The sequence below is a fragment of the Stylophora pistillata genome, chromosome 12 (assembly GCF_964205215.1).
Source record: "Stylophora pistillata chromosome 12, jaStyPist1.2, whole genome shotgun sequence".
In the NCBI taxonomy this organism is placed as follows: domain Eukaryota; kingdom Metazoa; phylum Cnidaria; class Anthozoa; order Scleractinia; family Pocilloporidae; genus Stylophora; species Stylophora pistillata.
In genome coordinates, this window is record NC_142530.1 from 24,771,539 (window position 1) to 24,793,498 (window position 21,960).

Genomic DNA, 21,960 nt, shown 5'->3' on the forward strand with positions numbered 1-21,960 from the left:
CGGGGTCAACCTGGAACCTAGTCAAATCTCTCTCAACGGATCCTCCCCATAGTCTTCTAACACCAACTCTTCACACGTACTAAGGTACGCCGGGTAAACTCATCGACTTGACTAGATCGTCGATAACGTCCATCTTCACTGTTTTCAATGGATTTTTATAAATATCCTCTTACCCGGGGTACCTTAGTATGTGTGAAGAGAGCTTAGGCTGCCTGTGGTCTATTTTGGCATTTTGACCAGTAGTCCCCTTTGGCGTTTCTCCACTAGTGGTCGTTTTGGCATTTTGTCCAGTAGTGGCCGTTTTGGCTTTTTGTCCACAAGTGGCCGTTATGGCATTTTCTTCACTAGTGGCCTTTTTGGCATTTTGTCCAGTAGTGGCCATTTTGGCATTTTGTCCACGGTGGCCGTTTTGATGTTTTGTCCACTAGTGGCCATTTTGGTATTTTGGCCACTAATGACAGTTTTGGCGTTTTGTCCACTAGTGGTCGTTTTGGTATTTTGGCCACTAGTGGCCAGTAGGGCATTTTGACGACTAGTGGCCGTTTTGGCGTTTTGTCCACTAATGGCTGTTTTGGCGTTTTGTCCACTAGTGGCCGGTTTTGCATTTTTCCACTAGTGTCCGTTTTTGCGTTATGTCCACTTGTGGCCGTTTTGGCGTTTTGTTTACTAGTGGGCGTTTTGGCATTTTGGCCACTAGTGGCTGTTTCGGCATTTTGTTCACAATTGACCGTTTTGGCGTTTTGGCCACTAGTGGGCGTTTCTGCGTTTTGTCCACTGGTGGCCGTTTTGGCATTTTGGCGACTAGTGGCCGTTTCGGCGTTTTGTCCACTAGTGGCTATTTTGGCATTTTGTCCACTAGTGGCCGTTTTGGCATTTTGGCCGCTACTGGCCGTTTTGTCCAGTGGTGGCGGTTTTGGCGTTTTCTCCACTTGTGGCTGTTTTGGCGTTTTGTCCACTAGTGGTCGTTTTTGCGTTTTGGGTACTAGTGGCCGTTTTTGCGTTTTGGGCAGGAGGAGCCGTTTTGGCTTTTTGGCCACTTGTGGCCGTTTTGGTGTTGTAGCCAGGAGTGACCGTTCTGGTATTTTGGCTACGAGTGGCCGTTTTGTCCACTACTGGCTGTTTTTTTCATTTGGCCAGTAGAGGCCGTTTTGGCATTTTGGGCAGTAGTGACCGTTTTGGCCATATGGCCAGTAGTGGCTGTTTTAGCATTTTGGCCGCTAGAGGCTGTTTTGGGATTTCGGCAGTAGTTTCCGTTTTGTCATTTTGGTCACTAGTGGTCGTTTTGGGATTTGGGCACTAATGGCCGTTTTGGAATTGGGATACTAGTGGCACGTTTTGGATTTTGGCCAGTAGTGGTTTGCGATTTGACGCAGTGAACTGAACTGACAAGTACTTAACCACTAAACAAAATTAAATTCCCAACTGGTAAAACGAATCGAAGAATAAAAAAAATAATAGGAAACCTTTTCTTGTAATGGGAGAGAATTTCCCTGGCATGGGTCTTTATTCTTTTATTCAATAATCAGACTGTCATTTTAGAGATATCAGATATCAGTTAAACCTTTTCTATACCTTTCGTGGGCAGTCGAAGAAGCCAAGTATCATTTAAAAGTGAAAATGCAGTTTCTGTTTTAATTTATACGGTTGATTTACACCGTAAAACAATCTATGTGAGTGATTCAGGAGTTTGTTAAAATATTCCTACTTTCGTTCTTCCGGCACGGAGTTACCTGAGGGACTGAACGAGCAGTATTTCTGCCTTTATGGTAGTCCTGCCAATTTTTTTTTCCACCAAAGTTTTAAGAGGCAAACTACCATGTGTTAATTAAATTATTTCGCAGTTTCTTTTATAACACGTATATCTCAAATACACCACTTCCATTCACAAAAGTACGACATCTTGATTAAGAGAAGAATTGTCTGTATGCCTTTGAATGTCCGTTTTGATGACATAATCTTTTAAATCTTGAACCCTGAGAACAATTAACAAACAAGTAACTCTTAAGGGTTAAAAATCAAGGTTGGCGAAAGTCAACAAAACAAGTCGGCTAGTCTTTTGATTGGGGGCTCAATACAGGCGATTTTCCGGGCCATAAATACAGGACCACGGTTCTTTCAATAACGACGTACGAGAGGAGTTTGGAGGAGGGGATTGGGAAGGAGTAGCAGCTTACGATGAAAAGCAAAAGTTATTTGTGCTGTTATAAGAGGGTCATTCTTGGTACAGTACTTACTGGTAATTTGCTATGCTGTCTGTTACCCACTCCAAGGACACAGGGATAGTGTTCAAGTGACAGCAGACAGCTGTGGCACAAAGAAAGAGAAGAAAAGACAAAAATGTTAACTTCGTAGAACAAGGAATAAAGGCCAAAACTAAAGTTGTTTCACACTAGATTCAAGGTGATTAACTTTCACATCAAAGGCGGCAGAGGAAGAGCAAAAATTGACAAAAAGAAAACATAAACAAGCAGGGATCTCGACTATAACACATCGTAGGAGCTAAGAGAAGGAACCTCACCTTTCAAGTGATCAACGTTGATTTTCGTTTCTTTATCAAAAACAACGACTTTTCGGGCATCCTGGAAAGTCAATGGCATTCAGTTAATGTCAGGCTCAGGAGGCACATCGGTAGGGTTTTCGAGTTTGGGGATGGAAGGGGTAAGGGGCATAGAAGACGGCTCAACACTTTCGCCACGCTAGCGGATATTTAGGGGTATGCTAGTTATGCTAATTATCACTTTTCCTGACAAAGACATGCGTTGCATCACCTCAAAAGCCCACATCGTTATCTAGAGTTATGGAAGTTGCAATGAGTTAAAGAGAAAAAATAGAAAACAAACAAAGCGAGAAAAATAAATAAAGAGACACGAAAAAATGAATAAGAAAATAAAACAGAGTAGGAAAGGAGGAGGACCACATAGACTCACCTTCCCGATTCTTTTTAAATTTTCAACATCGGAAAAGACACGTGCTCCACAAAATTTTAATAACTGGCTGAGTTGGTCTGTAGTTGAAGAAGAAAAATAACAGAAGCCATTTGAGAAAGTTCTTTTTTTTGGTGCCCCTCCCCTCTCACATGACTCGCACTTCGCTCTCGCCTCGCGCTTGCCTCCGTTCGCCTGAAAACACAAACAAATCACGCTTATTCTGCAGGCTATTCAAGAAATCAAAAAAGATGAAATTTTGTGCAAGATGTAAGAGCTACGAAGCCTTACAACTGAACAGCTGCTCAAAATTCACGTTTGTGCCACAAATCTTTACAAGGAGCAGAAAATTAAAGAGGTTACCTTTCGCGACCGCTGCACCAAACTTGCCAAAGCAGAGAACGTGAAAGTCTTCAAACAATAGTGCTTCCTGGAAAAAAAGATGAGTAGAGAGACCACCTTTAAAAGAGATATACCAAAGAAACAAGAACAAGCTACAGAAAAACCTGAAAATGGCCAGCAGGGTTCAACTGGGTCGTAAGTTCTGTATTATATCGCAATCACAAAGTCTACCGCTTTCTAAATTAATTGGGGATTTGTATAAACATTAAATTTTATCGCATATAGTTGGGTACTTGAGTGGAAAATGCTACAGAGTGTTAAGAACAAATTTTAACGATTGATATTGTTCCGTTTCCTACTTAAGGCGTTTTCCCTTCTGTCAAACATACCATGTTACTTCTAGCTGTTCTTGCCAAGCAAGGAATAGAAGATTGTCCAAGATCCGCGTCACCCTTCACTTCATAATCCGCCTAAGGGTAAAAAAAATCATCTCTTCATACCCTATAATTATAACTCTTTACAACCTAACATTCATATTCACAATCTCCAGACTGTTCTCTTTAGATTTCCTTTGGAAATACCAAAAAGAACTTGTTTGGAAATCAGGAGCTTCTTAAATTGATGATCATTCCTTTATTCTCGTGACCTTTACATTTGATCAACGGGGAGGGGGGGGGGGTAAGGGGAAAGTAGAAGTTCGCACTTAAGGGGTAAGGGAGTTAACTCTTGTTCTTCTCACCTCGATTGTGAAGAAAATGTAACCAGCAACAGCAAACAAGCAACAGCAAACAAGCAACAGCAAACAAAACTGTGGCATTCAAGGGATGGTGCCATGGTGTAACAAAATCCACGGGTAAGTAGCTTTAACTAATCGAAGATTTATTTCTCTCGTGCGTGACTGATTTCGCAGACGAACGATTGAACAAGAAGAAAGTCAGACAAACGGACTGAAAAATTAGCAAGCAGACATTTAAAACTGAAATCGGCCAGCCAGTTAAAATAACGCAAACGTATAAATAAATTAATAGCGGGGCTCCCACGCTTCGCGCGCGTGGGGCAGAGCCCCATACCCATGGCATATGGTCAACCTCTTTTCGTTTGGTCGTCACGTGACTGACCGAGCGTACGTACGTACGTGCCCTCAGATTGCACGGGTAGGGTAGGGGGAGACTATCAAAACGAAGGAAGGGGTGACTAAGGCGAGTCTTGGCAAATGCACATCCTTTATGCTATCATTGCCCTTTCCGGAATTCAACGGGAGACTGGGGCGGAACTTAACACGCGAAGCACTCTGGGGCTGTTTTTGGAGACGCGGGAACAGCCCGCGAATTTTAATCATGACAGAGTTATCGGTAGAAAAAGATAATATTACGAGCCTGTTACTAAACGAAGATGATATTCCAGGCGAAAAACTAAATACACCTGTTGAGCAATGTACCATTAACGTTCTAAAGCGATGGTTATGCTGCCGTGGAGCGAAAGTTGGTGGCAAGAGAGAAGAACTTGTGATAAGGTATTTTAGCTTGATGTCAACACTGTTTGTTTAGTTATCTTTAAACCTCTTGAATGGAAATTTCGACATATCATTAGCAGAATATGATTGGGCAATGTAGAAAGCCGAGATCAAGTAAATTTCGACAAAATCGTGCTGAATTTGCCTTTTAAATTCGCTTTTTTCCCTTTATTTTTCGGGGTTAATGACTATATCAAAAATGGACTTGATTGTTGTTTACATTCTTCCAAATCTTTTTCAAGTGACTCGAGTTTTGCCTTAAGGTCCTTCAGGGTTTCCACATTGTCTTCTTCCTTCTCCGAACGATACACTTGATCAGTTTTGTCTTCTATTCCATCAATCTCAATAATATCTTCTGGGACAATCACACCTTTCAGGTTTCTTTGCTGTTCAATCTCCTTTCGAAGGGTTTCGCTGGACTCCTCGACATTGTGGAGTTCAGCACAAACACTTTTGGTCGGAGAGGGTTTTCGTCTTTTTCTTTTGGACGGTACGTCGTGCTTAACTAGTTCACGCCGTTTTGATTTAGCTTTAGACCATGGAAAAATCGATGGGAGTTGTGTACGACTCATCCTTTCGCCTTGAGGAAAATGTTTACCGCATATTTTTATACTCGACGAGTGTTTTTTAAGCTTAAGGTTTCGTATCAACTTGACATACTTAGAGAGCACTTTAGGATCTTGAGGAAGTGAATGGAACTTCAAATCTGGGGAATTGCGCCAATTATTTGTGCAACGAGGCACACAGCACGAGGATTTCCCCATGTTTTTCTTTATCACTTTGGCTCGCGTCTCCAAAAACAGCCCCAGGGTGCTTCGCGAGTCAAGTTCCGCCCCAGTCTTCCGTTGAATTCTGGAAAGACGAATTAATATTACGTACTTGGGAGCTCCGCTTTTAGGCTTGGCTAAATCTATATATTTGGTAGATGCTAATATAGAAGACCTACTTACCTCCGCTACCAGAGTTTTGGCTGCAACACAAGCAGTGATCCCTACAAGGAAGTAAACGGAACACTATTCAAAAGGAAGATAAAAGAAGAAAAACCTTTTTGTGTCGCAATTCAATTGCTGTCGTGCAAAATGCAGCAGAAAAGAAAGAAAGAAAGAAAGAAAAAACTTTAATCAAGTGTCAATGTATTCAGCTGTATAAGTGTAAAAACTAATTGGGGACACTACTTAGTTACTTAACCTAAAGAAGTTTAAAGATAAAAATACTAGTTATTTACACATTTAGAGTAAAATTTCAAATGTAAAACTAGAGCCTTATTTACATACTAATAATACTTTTAGATGGCTGACAAATTGTACAAAATGCTAAAATCTAATTTATGAGCAGTCATATTACATCACCACACTGAAATCTAGTTCCAGCTAAAGACACTTTTCTGCGCACAAGAAACACGTCTAGGTGACCAACTTGTCTTTCTCTTTGGGTTTCTTTCTGCACATGGTAGTCTGCGTACTATCAAAGGAAAATATCATGGAAACGACGCGCGCTAAACATGCGTTCAATCACTCTTCATTATGAGTTTAGCTATACGAGCTGGTATGACGCAGCGACCCCTGAGCTTTGATTGGCTACTCGTGCTAGAAAGATGGGTATCTAGCCACATTCACTTAACACTTGGTTAATACTGAACGCATGCTTAAAAACACAAAAGGCATGATTACTGTAGCTAGGAAAAGGAGTAGGATAGCGAAGCGGAGGGTAGCAAGGACATATCGACACTGACACTGTTAACTTACAGTGATGACTGACGATCCATTTGCCAAGAGCTAATCCCAGTAGGTACTTCATGGTATAACTGTGACGTGTCACCTGCATGTTTTCATCTGGAAGGAGCAAAATTCATTGCCGTTATCATCTAAGAACACAGTTTGACCGATCATGTTTTATGATAATGATGCTTGATACTTCAAACAGCATCGTTCCTGATAAACCAAAACATTTTACTGTTTTCATTCGATAAAACACTCCGTACGAGAATCAAATTTCAATTCCTATATTTCGTTTTCAGAGTCAATATAAACACATTTATAAGTCAAGTACCCGCTAACTTCCCTGAGTATAACTTGACAAGTAAGAAAAATGGAAAAATATTAGTAATATGATTCGTTCTCGGTTAACGTTTTGTTTATTAGACAGAAAATTTCAAAACTTAAATAAAGAAATATGAATTGATAAAATTTCAGTTATGTCGAACCGAAAAAAAAGAAAAAAAAATGGACAAAACCCTCCCGTAAAATTTCACGCAATACCGTATGTAGAGAAATCTGGATTATTGCGGTTCGTGTACATGTACCATTCTTCTGATTACGTGGATACCATTGCTTACACAATGAACATCCGGGTAAGAGGTATTCTCAGTAGTACATTTACACAACGTACCAGACAACTTTTACCAACCTGTTGCCATGATCACGTGAGTAGTCTTGCTGTTGAACTCGCTAGCCAGCTTCCCGCCATACGTTTCGGCAAGAACACGAGCATCCGCCTGTAATTAGATCAACACTTGTAAGCAATCACGATCACCGGCCTGACTGGATACAATGTTTGTGTTAAAAAAGAAGGATAATACAATATATTTCATAAGTTCCATGCATGTTGCAAACGATCATGAAGTGCCCCTGCTTTTTTGTTTTTTTTTGGACTGGGACAGATCTCATTCAACTTCCAGTTGCAGCCTAAACAATTATCAGGGCTTTCAATAGAAGCCGATCACTTCACGGCCTCTTTTCGGGCACAGCAGCCGATTACATGTACACCAATGGCAGTCATAAATGGAAAAGATACCAAAAGGAAGGTAAGATCATTTTCGATGTAATGGACGAGAGTAACGGATCATAGTAACAAAAATTAATTATATGTATACCGAAACAACTGTATAGATTAGTTATTGCGAAAATACTATGATCAGCTTGAGCGCTACTCTCACAATTTGTCCGTGGGCGCCTACTGTCAGGCTTAAAGAACTTCTGTTGTCCACCTGTTATGAATCTTTTTTTTTCACTCTCAGTGAGTGACAATATAGGGGTGATAGAATAGAAATCTCAAGCTCTAGAACAAGCGATACTAACCAGCTGTTTCCTATTTAGACGAGTAGCCACAAAAGATGGAGGTTTAGTCATTTCACTTCCTGAGTTGTCCTTCTTCCCGTTTATCGGACTCTCTGGTGTGTTAGAGGCAGTGCTCAGTTCTATGAATGTCTTATCGGATACCTGACCTTGAGCACGGGCCACACCCTCAGTCAACAGGCCTCCAGCTGACACAGAATCTCCTGATGCAGTCTCTTGAGATCGAGCATCACATGTCCCACCCCTTGCTCGGTCACGCGGCCTATCGTCGCGAGACGCAGTTTCACGCGACACTAGCACCATAGAGCTCCGTCCAAAGATTGTGGGGGCTTCAGCAGCGCGCTTGCGTGAATAAATGAAAGGAGATCTCTTATTACTAGGCGATAGTCCTTTTGCCAACCCATGTGATATTGGAGATTGACTGGCCGTATTGACATCTTTCACTGTTCTCGTAAACAGCAAGCTAACAACTGGCGATTTTCTTGGAACAAGTTCATCCACAACTTTTCTTCTCTTAACAAGCAAAAGTGAACCCTTCTTGGAATTCACAGTGTCCCTATCATCAATAACAATTAAATCCTCATCTCTTTCCTGAGATTTTTGACTTGTGCGAGAACTGCGCGGTGGCGAAGGCGTCTTGTCATATCGGTTTTCAACCTCCGTGATGCTTAATCCATCATCTTCGTAACTCGGTGACAGAGGACGCTTCCGCGAGCACGATTTGACAGCATCTTCTTTCTTTTTAAGACTGTCTTTTCCGTTACAAGGCGTACTTATCAGTGTGCAGTTTTCCCTTCTATTGCTCGTAGTTATGTCCTCACCATCAATGTCTTCATCTCCATCTTCATCTGACGACTGCCCCTCCTGATTTAGATAGCGCGAAGCTTTTTTCAGGGGGGAGGACAGTTGTCGCATGGGAGGGATGCTCTTTGGCGTCAGCGGTGGGGGTGGAGTGAGTGAAGACGCTATGGTGGCACTATCACGAGGATCTGAAATTATACAATTAATCTGAAAGTGTAAACAGCTATTTCGGAAGGGAGTGTTCAAGTCGTAATTACAGCTAACCAACAATTTGTTGGATAATACATAAATCTTATTAAACGTTTTGTTGTGTCAGTAATTTTTGCGACTACACCTCTCTTGTTTTCGGTTTACAATTGTTACAAAGCAAACGGAGAGGGGGGGGGGGGAGGGAGAAGGAAATCGAGATCACTTCACTAAGGCTTTTTTTTTTTTTTTTCTTTTTTTTTTTCAGTGATGTTTTACAACTAACCAGAACATCATCCCTGCATTCACGACACAAATTTCAAGACTAGACAAATGCAGTAATACACAATGAGCTTTAACAAGTTCCTTTACATGTACCGCTCTACCTTCTTCCATACATTCCATGTCATCATCCATCGCCATATTTTCTTCTTTTTGTTGCTCGTCTGTTTTAGCGAGATAAGCTCTAAGCTCATCCATCTCTCGTTCCATCGCTTCAACATCCTGGCGAAGTACCTCCATTTTCTAAAGAAAGGAATCCATCTTTATTTTATCAAATGAAGTACATGCGACTCTAATCTGCGAGGAGACTGAGGGTAAATTTAGCCCGCTTTAAATTTTGTTTTAGGCTAAAAAAAATATATAGAAATTTAGCCTGGCCTCTGTAGTAACATTACATCGGGCTTTTACTACATGCGGAAGAGCCAACTAACCCCATTGTCCGCGGACAGATATGTCAGAGACTCCCTATGGAATGACGATCAAAGTTATTCAAAGTAAGCCTTTAAACACTGTTCAGTATCACACAATAATTCGATAAAGAGGAAATAGTGGTTGAATGAAAGATCTACCTGAGTAGAGGCGGCAGCTTCTGATAAAACTGTAGCCGACGAAGCACCAGTACTATCCAAAGCTTTGCACGAATCTAGAGGATAAGATTATTTGAATCCTTGAATTCACAACTTAACAGTTATTTTATTGTTGACCAACAAATTGCACATACACGTATTAGTAGAGGTTTGAGTACTGCTATCATCGTTTGTCTTGTACTTATTCACCAAGACCAAGGATAATGAAAAACAATGAAATGAAAAAAAAAAAAAAAAAAAAGGCTACAAAGTACATGACAGTTTTATTCCATTATGAGTGAATTTGAGAGATAAGAGGAGAAAAAACAACATGAAGACTGCAATCCGCCGAACTCGCGTAAAATAATAGATCATGATTCCTTTCAGTTTACGTATTCAGTGGTGCATACATATGAGAAGATGGATTTTCATGTGAAAGATGCTCCAGTGCAGTTCTTTTGAGATGTAATTTTAAAACCTCCTACATACCACATGTTCTTGGTAACGATCACGAGTACAGTTCGTGTCAGACGTTTAGAGGGGATCTTCACTACATTTTAATCACCTTTAACTCTGCGTGATAATGAAGACTGGACGATTTCTAATCGTCCTTGACGTCGTTTACTGATTTTTAAAATAACCACACCCCTGAAAAGCTATGAATTCAAAATAACATGCTCTAGTTCAGATAAAGAAATAGTAAATCAGCTGAAAATCAAAAGAAAGAGCACTCACATATTCCCTCGTCGTCCTCGTCCTCTCTGTCCTCATCAGATGGAATCAGTTCCTGTGAAAATGATTGCAATTCCTCTTCATCATCTTCGTCTTCTTCGCCGGATTTGTCATTTGGGTCAGATTCAGATGGCTTGGGGAGAAACACGGGCTTCAGCAAGACTTCATCACTTGAAGAATCTCCTTCATTATCACTAACAAGGGCATTCCCTTCATCCATAATGCTATAAGGACTTTTGCGCCTTCTATCAACTCTATGAGAGATATCCCTTTCATCGTAATCGCCATGAAAACAGTCTTGTTCACCACTGACGCGCACATTTGCCTCTCCTAATTTGTTTTTGAAAACATCACCAACATCTTCAATATTCTTATCCGCAATATCATCATACGAAGGGAAAGGAGAAATTTGAGAATTTCTTTTGTCTTTAGTACCTGTCCAGGAAAAAGAATCCTCCACGTCACCGTGGACATGTTTTTTATCTAAAGTGTATGTTTGTGGCGACGAATTTGATTTTTCTGCATCAGGGCAAGGCATATCACCCAAGTTCTTACAAGTTCTTTCTTTAGAATTTAAAACATCGGATCGAATTTTATTGTGAGAACTCTGGCTGAAAGTTTTGTCCTGGGAAAAGCAACGATCACTTGATGTTTTATCACTCAAATTCTTATTCATTTCGAATTCCTCGGGTGATTGACTTGGTGTGGCGTTCCATTCAGTGACTGCAGTTCCTGGCTTCCTGCCTTGTGAAGACTCAAACTCCTTACTAAGGTCAGGCACGATGGTCTCAAGGTTCTTCAGTAAAGACGTACAGCTTTCACTCTGCTCACTGTTAGCAGAAGAACGTGTAGAACTGGAGGTTGCAGATTGTGAAACACGAGGGCTCTTACTACGCCTACTTCGTTTCACAACTGGATGTTCCAGTCGAGACCTCACAGCGTCATTCTTCTGCAGATTTGCATTGGGATGTGACAGCTTCGAAGGAGACTGATTTTGGTTGCCAAGAGCATGTTTTGCGACGGGTTTAACCGGTGGAGTAGGTGGTATAACATCACTTTCCACGCACTCCGAGTCACGATTCTTCTTAATTCTCGTACCACTCCCTAGCTTACGTGAAAGATCTGGGCATGTATCATCCTGCGATGTCGAAATCACCTCAATTTTTCTGGTTTTCTTTGGAAACGGTTCCGCCCAAGAAGCATCCTCTTCAGACTGCTTTTGGAAATGCTTTGAAGATCTGCCAAGGTCTGGTATGGTTTCACTGCAGTTAGTGCTATCTTGGGATTGATCATGTGGTGGAAATTCCAAACCATGGAGAACAGATATACTTTGACTGGTCTCAAAACTCTGAGTTCCGTCTGTATTGGACAATATCTCTCCAACACCTTCAGAGCAACGAGCCAAGTCAACGTCTTTCTCTCGATCATCATTCCCATGTTCGACTTTGATACCATCTCGAGAATTTTCTCCATGGCAGCCATCGTTTTGCACATCCAAGCTGTTCTCTTCTTCAGTTTTGCCCATACTAAAGGTAGAAGTTCTAAAATCTGCTGCATTAGAAGGGCTGCTTTGGTCTCCCATTTTTAGGCCATCGTTTACAAACAAACATGGTGTCATGGCATCCAAAAATTCCAAGGAACTTTCTGTTGGAGTGTCATCTGCGATTTGCCCTTTCTGACTTGATTTCTGGGGTGTTAAATGTTCGGTCTCGTTCAACAATTGACCATTACAACCTTCCACTATCTCTTTCATTTCTGTCACAGTGTCTCCGTGAGAATTCCAGGTGAAAGAACACCTCAAATGGTCTTCATGTTCACATTCTGCCTCTAGTAAAGAGTTAGGGGAATCACTAGTTTTAACCAGATCAGGCTCGTGTTCTTCCGCCCCTTTTTGGAGTGGTAAACCTTGGTTACCACTTGCCGTCGGTGTCATCTCATTTGGGTAAAAGGTCTGGTACTGATGGTGACGAATCTCCAATACTTCTGGTTTAGACCCACTCCAGTTTGCATCTTCCTCATGAAATTTTCTCTTTTCGTTTCTTGTTTCTCTATGCTGGTAATCGTTTTCCTGGTCTTGCGTTTCGTGATTTGTTAGATTTTCTTTATTTCTATCCGAAATCAGTTTTATTTCAGGACTCTCCGTGCTCTCTGCATTCTCAGTCAGAGTACTCACTATCACGCTGTTGAGTGCGGTGACTTCTCTCTGGTTGTTTTCCATATTTCTTTGCGAGATTGATCCTTGTGTTTCCATTCCTCTCCGCGGGCTCTCTTCACCTTGATCAACATGAGCAATCATCGGATTAATAACTGTCGTAGGAGATATATCTGAGGAAGAAACACTGGCTTGAATTATCTCGCTTGAAAGTACGGTCTTGCCACTATCACTTCCGCATTTAGAACCATCTTGTGCTTGTTCATCGTGTTTCACAGACTGCAAAATCATTCTATTAGTATGCATTTCTTCCTTTTTTTCTCTATCCTCCCGTAATTCTTTCGCTTCTCCTTCTTCGATAGGAGACTTCTTATTAACCAAAGGATCCTCAACTTGTTTCAACTTCTTACGAGTGTTTCCAGAAAATCTGTCACCGTCGCTGGTTAGAGTAGCTGCAGATTCTACGTATCTCTTTTTCGTCTTAGTTTTCAATTGCAGAGATTTCTTTGAAGCCTCAGAACGTTTGCTTGATGGCAACCAAAACTCCGATGTTCGACGCCTCCGCCTCATCTTAACTCGTTCGCACAAATCAGATTCAGTTGCTTGATTCTGCGATTCTTCACAATGAGCAGAACTTTTCTCAGTGAGTGGAAACGTCTCCTCTTCGTGTTGACGGGCATCTGGATGCTTTTTTGAGTTGTCATCTGCTTTTGGCAGTTTCTCCCCATCTTCACTTGTAAGAGGATCATCAAACAAAGAAACTAAGCCTTCGAAGTCCAAACTTTCTTGAACGCGATTCTTGGAACAACTTGGTAACCTTTCGGAAGATAACCCTCTCTTTGACGACTGAGGCGAAAGATTATCGTTGTTTTTTCTACCTTTACAGGTCAACAACGGTCCCTCTTGTGCCCTTCTTGCAGAATTTTCGGTTTTGACAACCTCGCTTTCGGTAACACCATCAAATAAGGATTCTTCCCTTTTAGGAGAACTTTCTCGTTGATTTGTACCTTGGATCTCGTCTACGGATGTATTACATTGCTGTTCATGACAGTCCTGCGATGGTAAAATGGAAACACTTTGCTTGGTATCCAAACTACAAGGTGAACAACACTCAAATTTGGTGCTGGACACTTCACCTTCATCCCCTTTGTAGTCACCATTTGTGGGTACAGACGTCAAAGTTGGCGAAAAAGAAACGCCGTTTTCGATGAAAAATGAGTTGTCACAAGGACTCGGCTTCATAGACGAGTCGGCCTCGGCAATAGTTGTTGAACATGCAACACGCGTAGGCTGTCCAAAAGTAATCTGACTTCTCCGTTTACAGTCTGTGATTTGGCGATCTACGAGGCACTCAGATTCAGCTAACTGAGATGACCCATGGTTAGCTGGAAGTATATGATCCTGCTGAGTTTCATCTGCCATCGAAGTTTCATCCATCGCCTGAGAAGTTGAGTCTTAGAATTTTAAAACACACTGTCAGTACATTAAACGTGTACATGTATTTATTACACGACTCGGGCAGTCAGAGGGTCAATAACTAAAATCAACCAATCAAAAGGCTCTATTGCCGGTCCAATATTCTCTAAGTATTGGACCGGGCACTGTCCCGAATGGTCCCGAATGATACCGCACTTGTGTCCCTTTGAACTTCAGTCGTATAATAAATCTCTTAATAACCAAGCTTGCTCGGGACCGTACTGGAAGAATGTCGGCCCTCGGTCTTTCTTGTACGGCCCTCGCTGCGCTCGGTCCGTACTGTCAAGACCTCGGGCCGATATTCTCCCAGTACGACCCTCGTGCTTGGTTAATAAGATATATATACACTCCTTAAATCGCACATACTACACATATATGTACAAAAAGTGCTATGGCCAGAGTTGTCAAAAAGATTTTGAGTGACTGAACTGTAATACAGAGTAGACAGCACTTGAGGTCAAAAGTTCATCCGCAGGGAGGGGCTCTGGGAGCCAAAATAATTGAGTAGGCACGTTTTTCAGAGCGGGCGGTAGCCGGTTGCCGTCTCATTTTGACAGTCCTGCGTGGCTTACCGAAATAGGAGAAAGAAAAAAAAAAAAAGAAAAACACAGAACAATAGCAAAATAAATTGACGACAAAACTTAATCCACACAAATTAAAACATAAATTATTTAAAGCATGAGTGAATATAACAATGGATGATAAATGAATGAATAAATAACTGCATGAACCAATCAGTAATTCAACAAATAACCTAAAGAAATGAATTGAACTTTCTCACCTCCTTTAGAAAATGGTTGGAATGGTAAGGTATCTATCATATGAAGTAGCTCTTCATTGACAGCGGTTCCATCTCTGCTTTCTTCAAGGTGATTTTTTGGCACTGCTCTTCTGGAACTTCTTGTCTGTCTTGTGTTGAAAGACTTCTTTGACTTTGCACTGTTTGTTGTTTTTTGTGTGGATACTGGTCCTAGAGTTGACCTTATTGTGTTCAAAACATAACAACATTCAAACAGACAAGCAAATAAAGACAAAAAAAAAAAGGACAAACAGGAGGATGAAATTGCTTGTTGCGCATGAACTATAGTCGCATCTCATAAGTCTCGTTTCTTTCCATGCTTTCCTGTCTTTTTTTAAAATTAAAATAAAATCAAGTGCTGTTAATAATAACCAGACAAAAAAAACAAAACTGTTACAAACTTGTGTTCATAGCTTTTACTAAAATGTCTTTTCACCAGTTTAAACGTGTAAAATTTCATGTTTAATCTCACCTTATGTTGACATTTGATACAACTTCAGGCTCTTTATTCTCCAGAAAATGGTTGGCATCATCTACAATTGAAAATAGAACTAATGAACAGGTACTGGTAGTCACATGATCAGATACAGACACAGATAAGCTGCAATTAAAGAAATTGCAAGTAAGAAGTCGCAAAAAATTCTGGCTTCAACAGCAGGATTTGAACTCGTGTCTCCCTGACACTGGTGTACCAACTGAGCTACAGTACATGTCCATGTATGAAACCACATGTTGGGAGTGGAGCAAATCTAAGTAGGCTTTTCATTCCCTTAATGGAATCTAATCACAACCAATCAATAGTAAATAAGTGGAGATACAGGTACAAATGTATGAAACTTCCCAGGTGTCCTGTCAATAAAGAAATTGCCAAAAAAAGAAGACAGAACAAAATTGGGGCTCTGACTGGATTTTAACATGCGCCTCCCAGATACTAATTAGTTGCTATGACCAACTGAGTAATAAACTACATGTTGGGGGCCAAAAACATTTGGCAAGGTGTTTTATATGCATCAGAGATTAGAGAATTATCTGGTTATGATGCCAAATTATGTGGTTTTCATTAATTTTGATGGCCTGACTTATCTTTTACTCAGGCACTGAGGATCTACACAGGATCTTAAAGAATTATTGCAAGGAGCTGTGCAGGACCCTTGACAATCTTTTTGCTACTTGTTGAGCCTTCAATACCCTCGCTGTGTTTCTTTATTCCTACCATCTGTCAGCTTGACAGTGTTTAGGAAATTACTTTCTCCGCTCTAGCTGCTACACATTAAATTTGTTATGAGAATTTGGAGTTAGATCAAGGTACAGTAATAACCCCCATCTAAAAAGTTTCAATATTCTCATTACCTATTTGCTGGATAATGTATAGATAATAAAGGGGAGAAGTTACATGCTTATCACTTCTGGGAGTTCCAGAGTTAATGTACATGTACATACACCATTTAAGCATGTACATATACTATCATCCAACTTTTACACCATTTTTTTCATAAGTCAAATTTTAGAATGAAGGGTGTAACACAAACCATTGAAATCAACGTATACGCTGAAAGGGTTCTTCCTTCTAGAAACTTTCTGCCCTACATCTTTGCATTTGCTGACACATTTTTGTGGGGTCGGGCGATGAATAGAATCTGGATCAAAACTTTCTTTATTACAGGTTGCAATAAGTGGCTTGAGTGGCTGTGAAGGCAGTGAGCCTGAAACAAAACAAACACTTCATGTGTATGCAATGATAAATTACAGTATAAAAGAACAATGGTTACATTAACATATCAAAATGCTGCAAGAATCGCAAAGAATTAACACACATTTTAAAGATTCTTTCCAAGATTCTTGATAATTGAAAACTTTCCATGCCTAATTCCCCACAAGTACTTTTAATTACAAACCTTTTAGGATGTTGAAAGGTACTGGTAATTTGCAATAATTTTATGAAACTTTCATCAAAGAAACTCCCCCAGAATCATAAAGAAGAAACTCCCTTTACAGACCCAGAATACTAACCCTGAACACCACAAAGACTCCTATTGGAAAGTGCTCTTTCCAATGGTTGAGGCAGCATGTTTGACACGTTGCAGCTCTGACCTGTTGGAATCCCTGTATCTTCTTGAATTGCTCCCTGCAAATTACGTACTGCAGCAGCGATTTCATTTAGTCTAGGGTTTGGTGTAAGGCTCCTACACACAGCAAGGAAAAGTTAAAAATTTAAACACTTTTAATTCATTTGTGTAATTAATGGAATAATAATTCAAAGCCTAATTAGCCCTAATGCATCTTTCACGTATCTCTACAATTTTGTTCAATGCCTTTGTCCAAACATCAGTGTTTATCAGATTTCAACCAACCCAGCCCCTTGCACAGGAGGGGGGAAATATGAATGTAAAAAAAACTTGTCTTCTTTTGCTTTGTAATCCATTATTAAATAGCTCAAAAGCCTATGATATTTGTTTGCTTGGTGAACACAGCTCTAATTTTTTTTATTCATCCATACATGTACATTCAAAGGGTATTTGCAAGAATATATATATAAAACAGAGCCAACCTAGCTAGTTAAAAGCGTATACAACAGAGAAAGGATATTGATATACCGTTTAGAGACTGGAGTCTTACAGAGTGGGCAATACCATTTGTACTTTGACTTCTTACTGCTCTTTTCAAGAACTTGCTTGATGCAATCACTGTATTTTTTTTTAACAAAAAAATAAACACAAGCTTAAGTTCACCACAAAATGGGTTAATTAAGACTCATCCAGGGTTGAAGCTAAGAAGTTTCAAGTGAGGTTGCTCAAAGGTGGAGAATGATTGTACAGTCGGTATGTAACATCAGAGACACCTGTTTTTCTTTACCAAACAATTGCTGGCGTAAATCCTCCACAGGCATCTTCATCTAGAGAATTTCACCAGCAGCCAGTGCTTAACAAAAACCTTGCTCGTATATTTTCGTAATCAGGGACAACAAAATGAACTTGTTGAAATGAAGTATTGCTTAAATATATTTCAAGGTTGAGTTAACTTCAGGAGCTTACACAGAGAGTATGGTAGCTTAAATATTGGAAGAAATAACAGAGCTACAGTTTTATAGAAAATGAACTGGATAAGAACCATCCTTAACTACACCCTACTTCCAACATGCACCATCCACCTTGGTTGAAATTTGAAATAATCGATTTGCTGTTCATTGAAGGAAGAATTGTATTAGTTTGGCTGTATTTTAGCCTGAAAATCTTCAAAATGGTTTCCAAATTGTCATTATTTAGGATACATGGAAATTTTGGGGCTTCTCCGTGAACAGATTTAAGCGAGATAAACCCTGAGGAATAGGTATTTTGGCTAGATGCCTTCCCAAAAGGACGGCATGAACTGCAACTAAGAAAAAATTATAATCTATAACTGCATGTAACAGGGGTTTCATTGAGGGCCGGGCACCGGGAAAATTGACCAGTAGTGAGGATGGTTTTGTTCACCTTGTTTGACGATCTGGAGGAAAGTTTATCTTATAAAGAAGCTCAATTCAAAAAGTTTTGCCCGCCTGTGAAAACCAGTACTGTTGCCCCCTTTGTAAACAGTGTCTGAACGTGCACCCTTTAGTCGATTAGGATACTTGTACTAGGGTCTTTAAAGCACTAAAAAATGTGGAGGAGAGAAAAGTGTGTAGCTCTGGAGCTTACATTACATATCATGCAAAAAAAAAAATCCAACATGAGCAAGTCAGATTGTTCTTGTCAACAAACTTGTATCAGCTGACATGTATACGCATTGTAACTTACCCACAAAACTGGTGGTTACATTTCGTTGAGTGAGGATCCTTCAACAGTTCAAGGCTATTAAGAAGTAATTTGTAATATGATGAAGAAATCAAAGGAATGAAATGAATAAATTTTTCTTTTACACCTCAAAACATTTAGGCAAATCGCGAACACTAAGTGTCGCATAAGTTTAATTTGAGACGCAAGTTATGCATTCATACCAAATCGAACACTCCAGACTCTTTTGCATCTGTTGAAGGGCATCTAAAACATCTCTTACTTTCAAAGACATTTTGCTTCTACGCTGAAAGGATTTTAAGGAGCAGAAAACCGCTAAAACTCTACTAACAGACAGGGAAACAGCGAGGCGCCATTTCTTGAAGTTCGCGCCTGGGAATCTTGGTTACCAGTCTTTCCCGTTCCTTCTAATTTTCCTTTACGTCACTTTTTCACTGCTGACCAGTTGTTTCGTTTGAGTTCCCTTAGTGGGCAGAGCGGACAGAGCTAAATAACTGCACATATCTGCTAGATTTTGCCGCGGAAACTCGGATTTTGAGTCGTTCGCATGAATGATTTCCTATTCTGTTGCTTCGAGGTGTCGTTTTCCTTGCCGCTTTTCTTTTACAGAACAACCTCCAACAACTTGGTACACCCCCTGAAAAGTTTCAAAACTTAATTTTCCCCTTAAAACCTCTGGAAAAAGGAAAATGCCTTCGACGAAAACAGAGTTCCTCGGTTTTAAAAGTCAGCTCTTACTATTTTCCGCTAATTTCGTTAAATTTTGGTAAAGCATTCATGTTAGGTCCATGTCATGTCCCAATAACTAATACTAACTATTATAACCTTCATGTATGTTACACGATATGTCCTATGTAACCTTGTTCTATCAGTTACCTTTGTTCTACCTCATTAACCCCCATCTACCCTAATTTACCCATGTTCTACTACGTTTACCCGCAAATACCCTTGATTAACCATATTCTACCGCGTTAACCGTCATCTACCCCAGGTAACCCATGTTCTACCACGTTTACCCCCATCTACCCTAAGTAACCCACGTTCTACCTCGTTTACCCCTATCTATCCTAGGTTACCCATGTTCTACCACGTGCACCCTCATCTACCCTAGGTAATCCATGTTCTTCCACGTTTACCCCCATCTACCCTTGGTTAGTCATGTTCTACCACGTTTACCCTCATCTGCCCTAGTTAACCCGTGTTCTACTACGTTTACCCTCATCTACCCTAGGTAACCCATGTTCTACCACGTTTAACCGCATCTAACCTAGGTAACCAATGTTCTATCCCGTTAACCTGAATCTACCCTAGATAACCTATGTCCTACCACGTTCACCCTCATCTACCCTAGGTAACCCATTTTCTACCACGTTTACTCGCATCTACCTTAGGTAACCTATGTTCTACCCCGTTAACCCGAATCTACCCTAGGTAACCTATGTTCTACCCAAGGAAACTCATGTTCTGCCCCGCTTACCCTCATCTACCCTTGGTTAGCCACGTTCTACCACGTTCACTCTCATCTACCCTTGGCAACCTATGTTCTACTACGTTTACCCCCATCTACCCTATGTAACCCATGTTCTACCCCGTTTACTCCCATCTACCCTAGGTTAGCCATGTTCTACCCCATTCACCCTCATCTACCCTAGGTAACCCATGTTCTACCACGTTCACCCCCATCTACCCTATGTAACTCATGTTCTACCTCGTTTACCCCCATCTACCCTAGGTAACCCATTTTCTACTCAGTTTACCCTCATCTACCCTAGATTAGCCATGTTCTACCACGTTCACCCTCATCTACCCTAGGTAACCTATGTTCTACCACGTTTACCATCATCTACCCTATGTAACCATGTTCTACCCCGTTTACTCCCATCTACCCTATGTAACCATGTTCTACCCCGTTTACTCCCATCTACCCTTGATTAGCCATGTTCTACCGCGTTCACGCTCATCTACCCTAGGTAACCCATGTCCTACTACGTTAAACCCTATCTTCCCTAGGGAACCCATGTTCTACCACGTTTACCCCCATCTATCCTTGGTTAGCCATATTTCACCATGTTCACCCTTATCTACCCTAGTTAACCCATGTTCTACCACGTTCAGACTCATCTACCCTAGGTAACCCATGATCTTCCTCGTTTACCTACATCTACCCTAGGTAACCCATGTTCTTTCTTGTTTAACCCCATCTACCCCAGGTAACTCATGTGCTACCCCGTTTACTCCCATCTACCGTTGGTTAGCCATGTTCTACCACGTTTACCCCCTTGTGCCCTAGGTAAGCCATTCTGTACCACGTTTACTCCCATCAACCCTTGATTGACCACTTTCTACCACCTTAACAATCATCTACCCTAGTTTAGTTATTGTTTTCGACGTTAGCCATCATCTATCCTTAATGAGCCATGTTCCTCCACGTTTACCCCCAGTTACCTAGATTAGCGATATTCTACCACGTTAACCCTCATATATCCTAGGTAACCCATGCTTTTACACGTTCGCCCCATTTTCCTCAGTTTCAAGCCGTGTTACACCTCGTAGGGATGATGGCTTATTACTTATCGAAGCCAAAAAAAAACATTGATTATGGGGCGTATTAAAGAACAAGTTGACGGCCTATAAAGGTCACTTGGAATCTATAAAAGGCTGAGGGGATGAGAATTCCTATCGTCGACAGGAACTCTGCAAATACGCGGAAACATGGACAAATTGTTATTCGTTTTTGTTTACAAGTGTAATGAAAGTTATAAATGCAGCTGATGTTGAGCTATCTGCGGAAAACATTTCCTTATTATACACTTTTGTCATGAGGTCAAAATCATCATGAAAAACGCCCTTTAATCATTCATCTGGATAACTGCACAGATAGCTGCCAAGTTGGCGCACAAAAAAAAATTAATTCAGTGTACGCTCGTCTCAATTCGGACTAACAGAATAATTGCACTGCTCGATTCTTTTTCCGCTACGATGCCTATATCGCCTGAGTTCGGCTCAGTTACAATCTTAAGAATGACCCCCTCGCACCACTTAAACTGTAACTTTTGAAAATTGGGAAAAGAAGCGTTAAGTAGCGCTTCCAAAGTAGATTGGAAATCACTTTACATTTTCCTTTATTTTCCTCTGAATGGAAGAGAAGATAAAGCCATGAGCAACCCTTCTAAAGCTGTACTTTATGCATGTTGTTCCCATAGACTTAATGCTATCTTTTTCACCCTGTACATCTCCGTTGCTTCTTTCTCTTCAGTGTAACATCGCTTCTTTATCGTTTTATCTTGTAAAAATTAATGAGAAGGATTTTTATTCATTTTGCAAAGTAGTAAGATAAGAAGAG

At 40.6% G+C, this 21,960-nt stretch overlaps 1 protein-coding gene across 4 annotated transcripts; it reads right to left on the minus strand.

The window, feature by feature from the left end:
- Positions 1 to 1,496: 1,496 nt before the first annotated feature.
- On the minus strand, positions 1,497 to 19,255 carry LOC111323605 (uncharacterized). Of its 4 annotated transcripts, XM_088741109.1 has the most exons (20): positions 18,821 to 19,024; positions 18,621 to 18,674; positions 17,442 to 17,531; positions 16,858 to 17,030; positions 16,377 to 16,550; positions 15,320 to 15,380; positions 14,830 to 15,029; positions 10,424 to 14,026; positions 9,692 to 9,765; positions 9,227 to 9,365; positions 7,857 to 8,842; positions 7,186 to 7,273; positions 6,525 to 6,611; positions 5,730 to 5,770; positions 3,656 to 3,736; positions 3,288 to 3,354; positions 2,928 to 3,004; positions 2,519 to 2,579; positions 2,235 to 2,304; positions 1,497 to 1,973 (listed from the first exon to the last, which is right to left on the minus strand). In XM_088741109.1, exons 1-20 carry the CDS (start codon positions 18,889 to 18,891, stop codon positions 1,883 to 1,885), a joined length of 6,288 nt encoding a protein of 2,095 aa, XP_088597235.1. In that variant the 5' UTR covers positions 18,892 to 19,024; the 3' UTR covers positions 1,497 to 1,882. The 4 variants fall into 4 exon arrangements, 2 of the variants coding, with proteins under 2 accessions (XP_088597235.1, XP_088597236.1); XM_088741110.1 differs by lacking the exons at positions 1,497 to 1,973; positions 2,235 to 2,304; positions 2,519 to 2,579 and having other exon boundaries at positions 2,982 to 3,119; positions 18,821 to 19,254; XR_015994011.1 differs by lacking the exons at positions 1,497 to 1,973; positions 2,235 to 2,304; positions 2,519 to 2,579; positions 2,928 to 3,004; positions 3,288 to 3,354 and adding an exon at positions 6,129 to 6,240 and having other exon boundaries at positions 3,655 to 3,736; positions 18,821 to 19,255.
- Positions 19,256 to 21,960: the final 2,705 nt, after the last annotated feature.

Coding starts and splice junctions, on each gene's coding strand:
- LOC111323605 (XM_088741109.1), bottom strand. CDS start 18,891: ATGTCTTTGAAAGTAAGAGATGTTTTAGATGCCCTTCAACAGATGCAA. Junction 3,355..3,655: donor GAACAGCTAGAAGTAACATG/GTATGTTTGACA, acceptor CTTTTTTTCCAG/GAAGCACTATTGTTTGAAGA. Junction 1,974..2,234: donor GACAGCATAGCAAATTACCA/GTAAGTACTGTA, acceptor AATTGTTCTCAG/GGTTCAAGATTTAAAAGATT.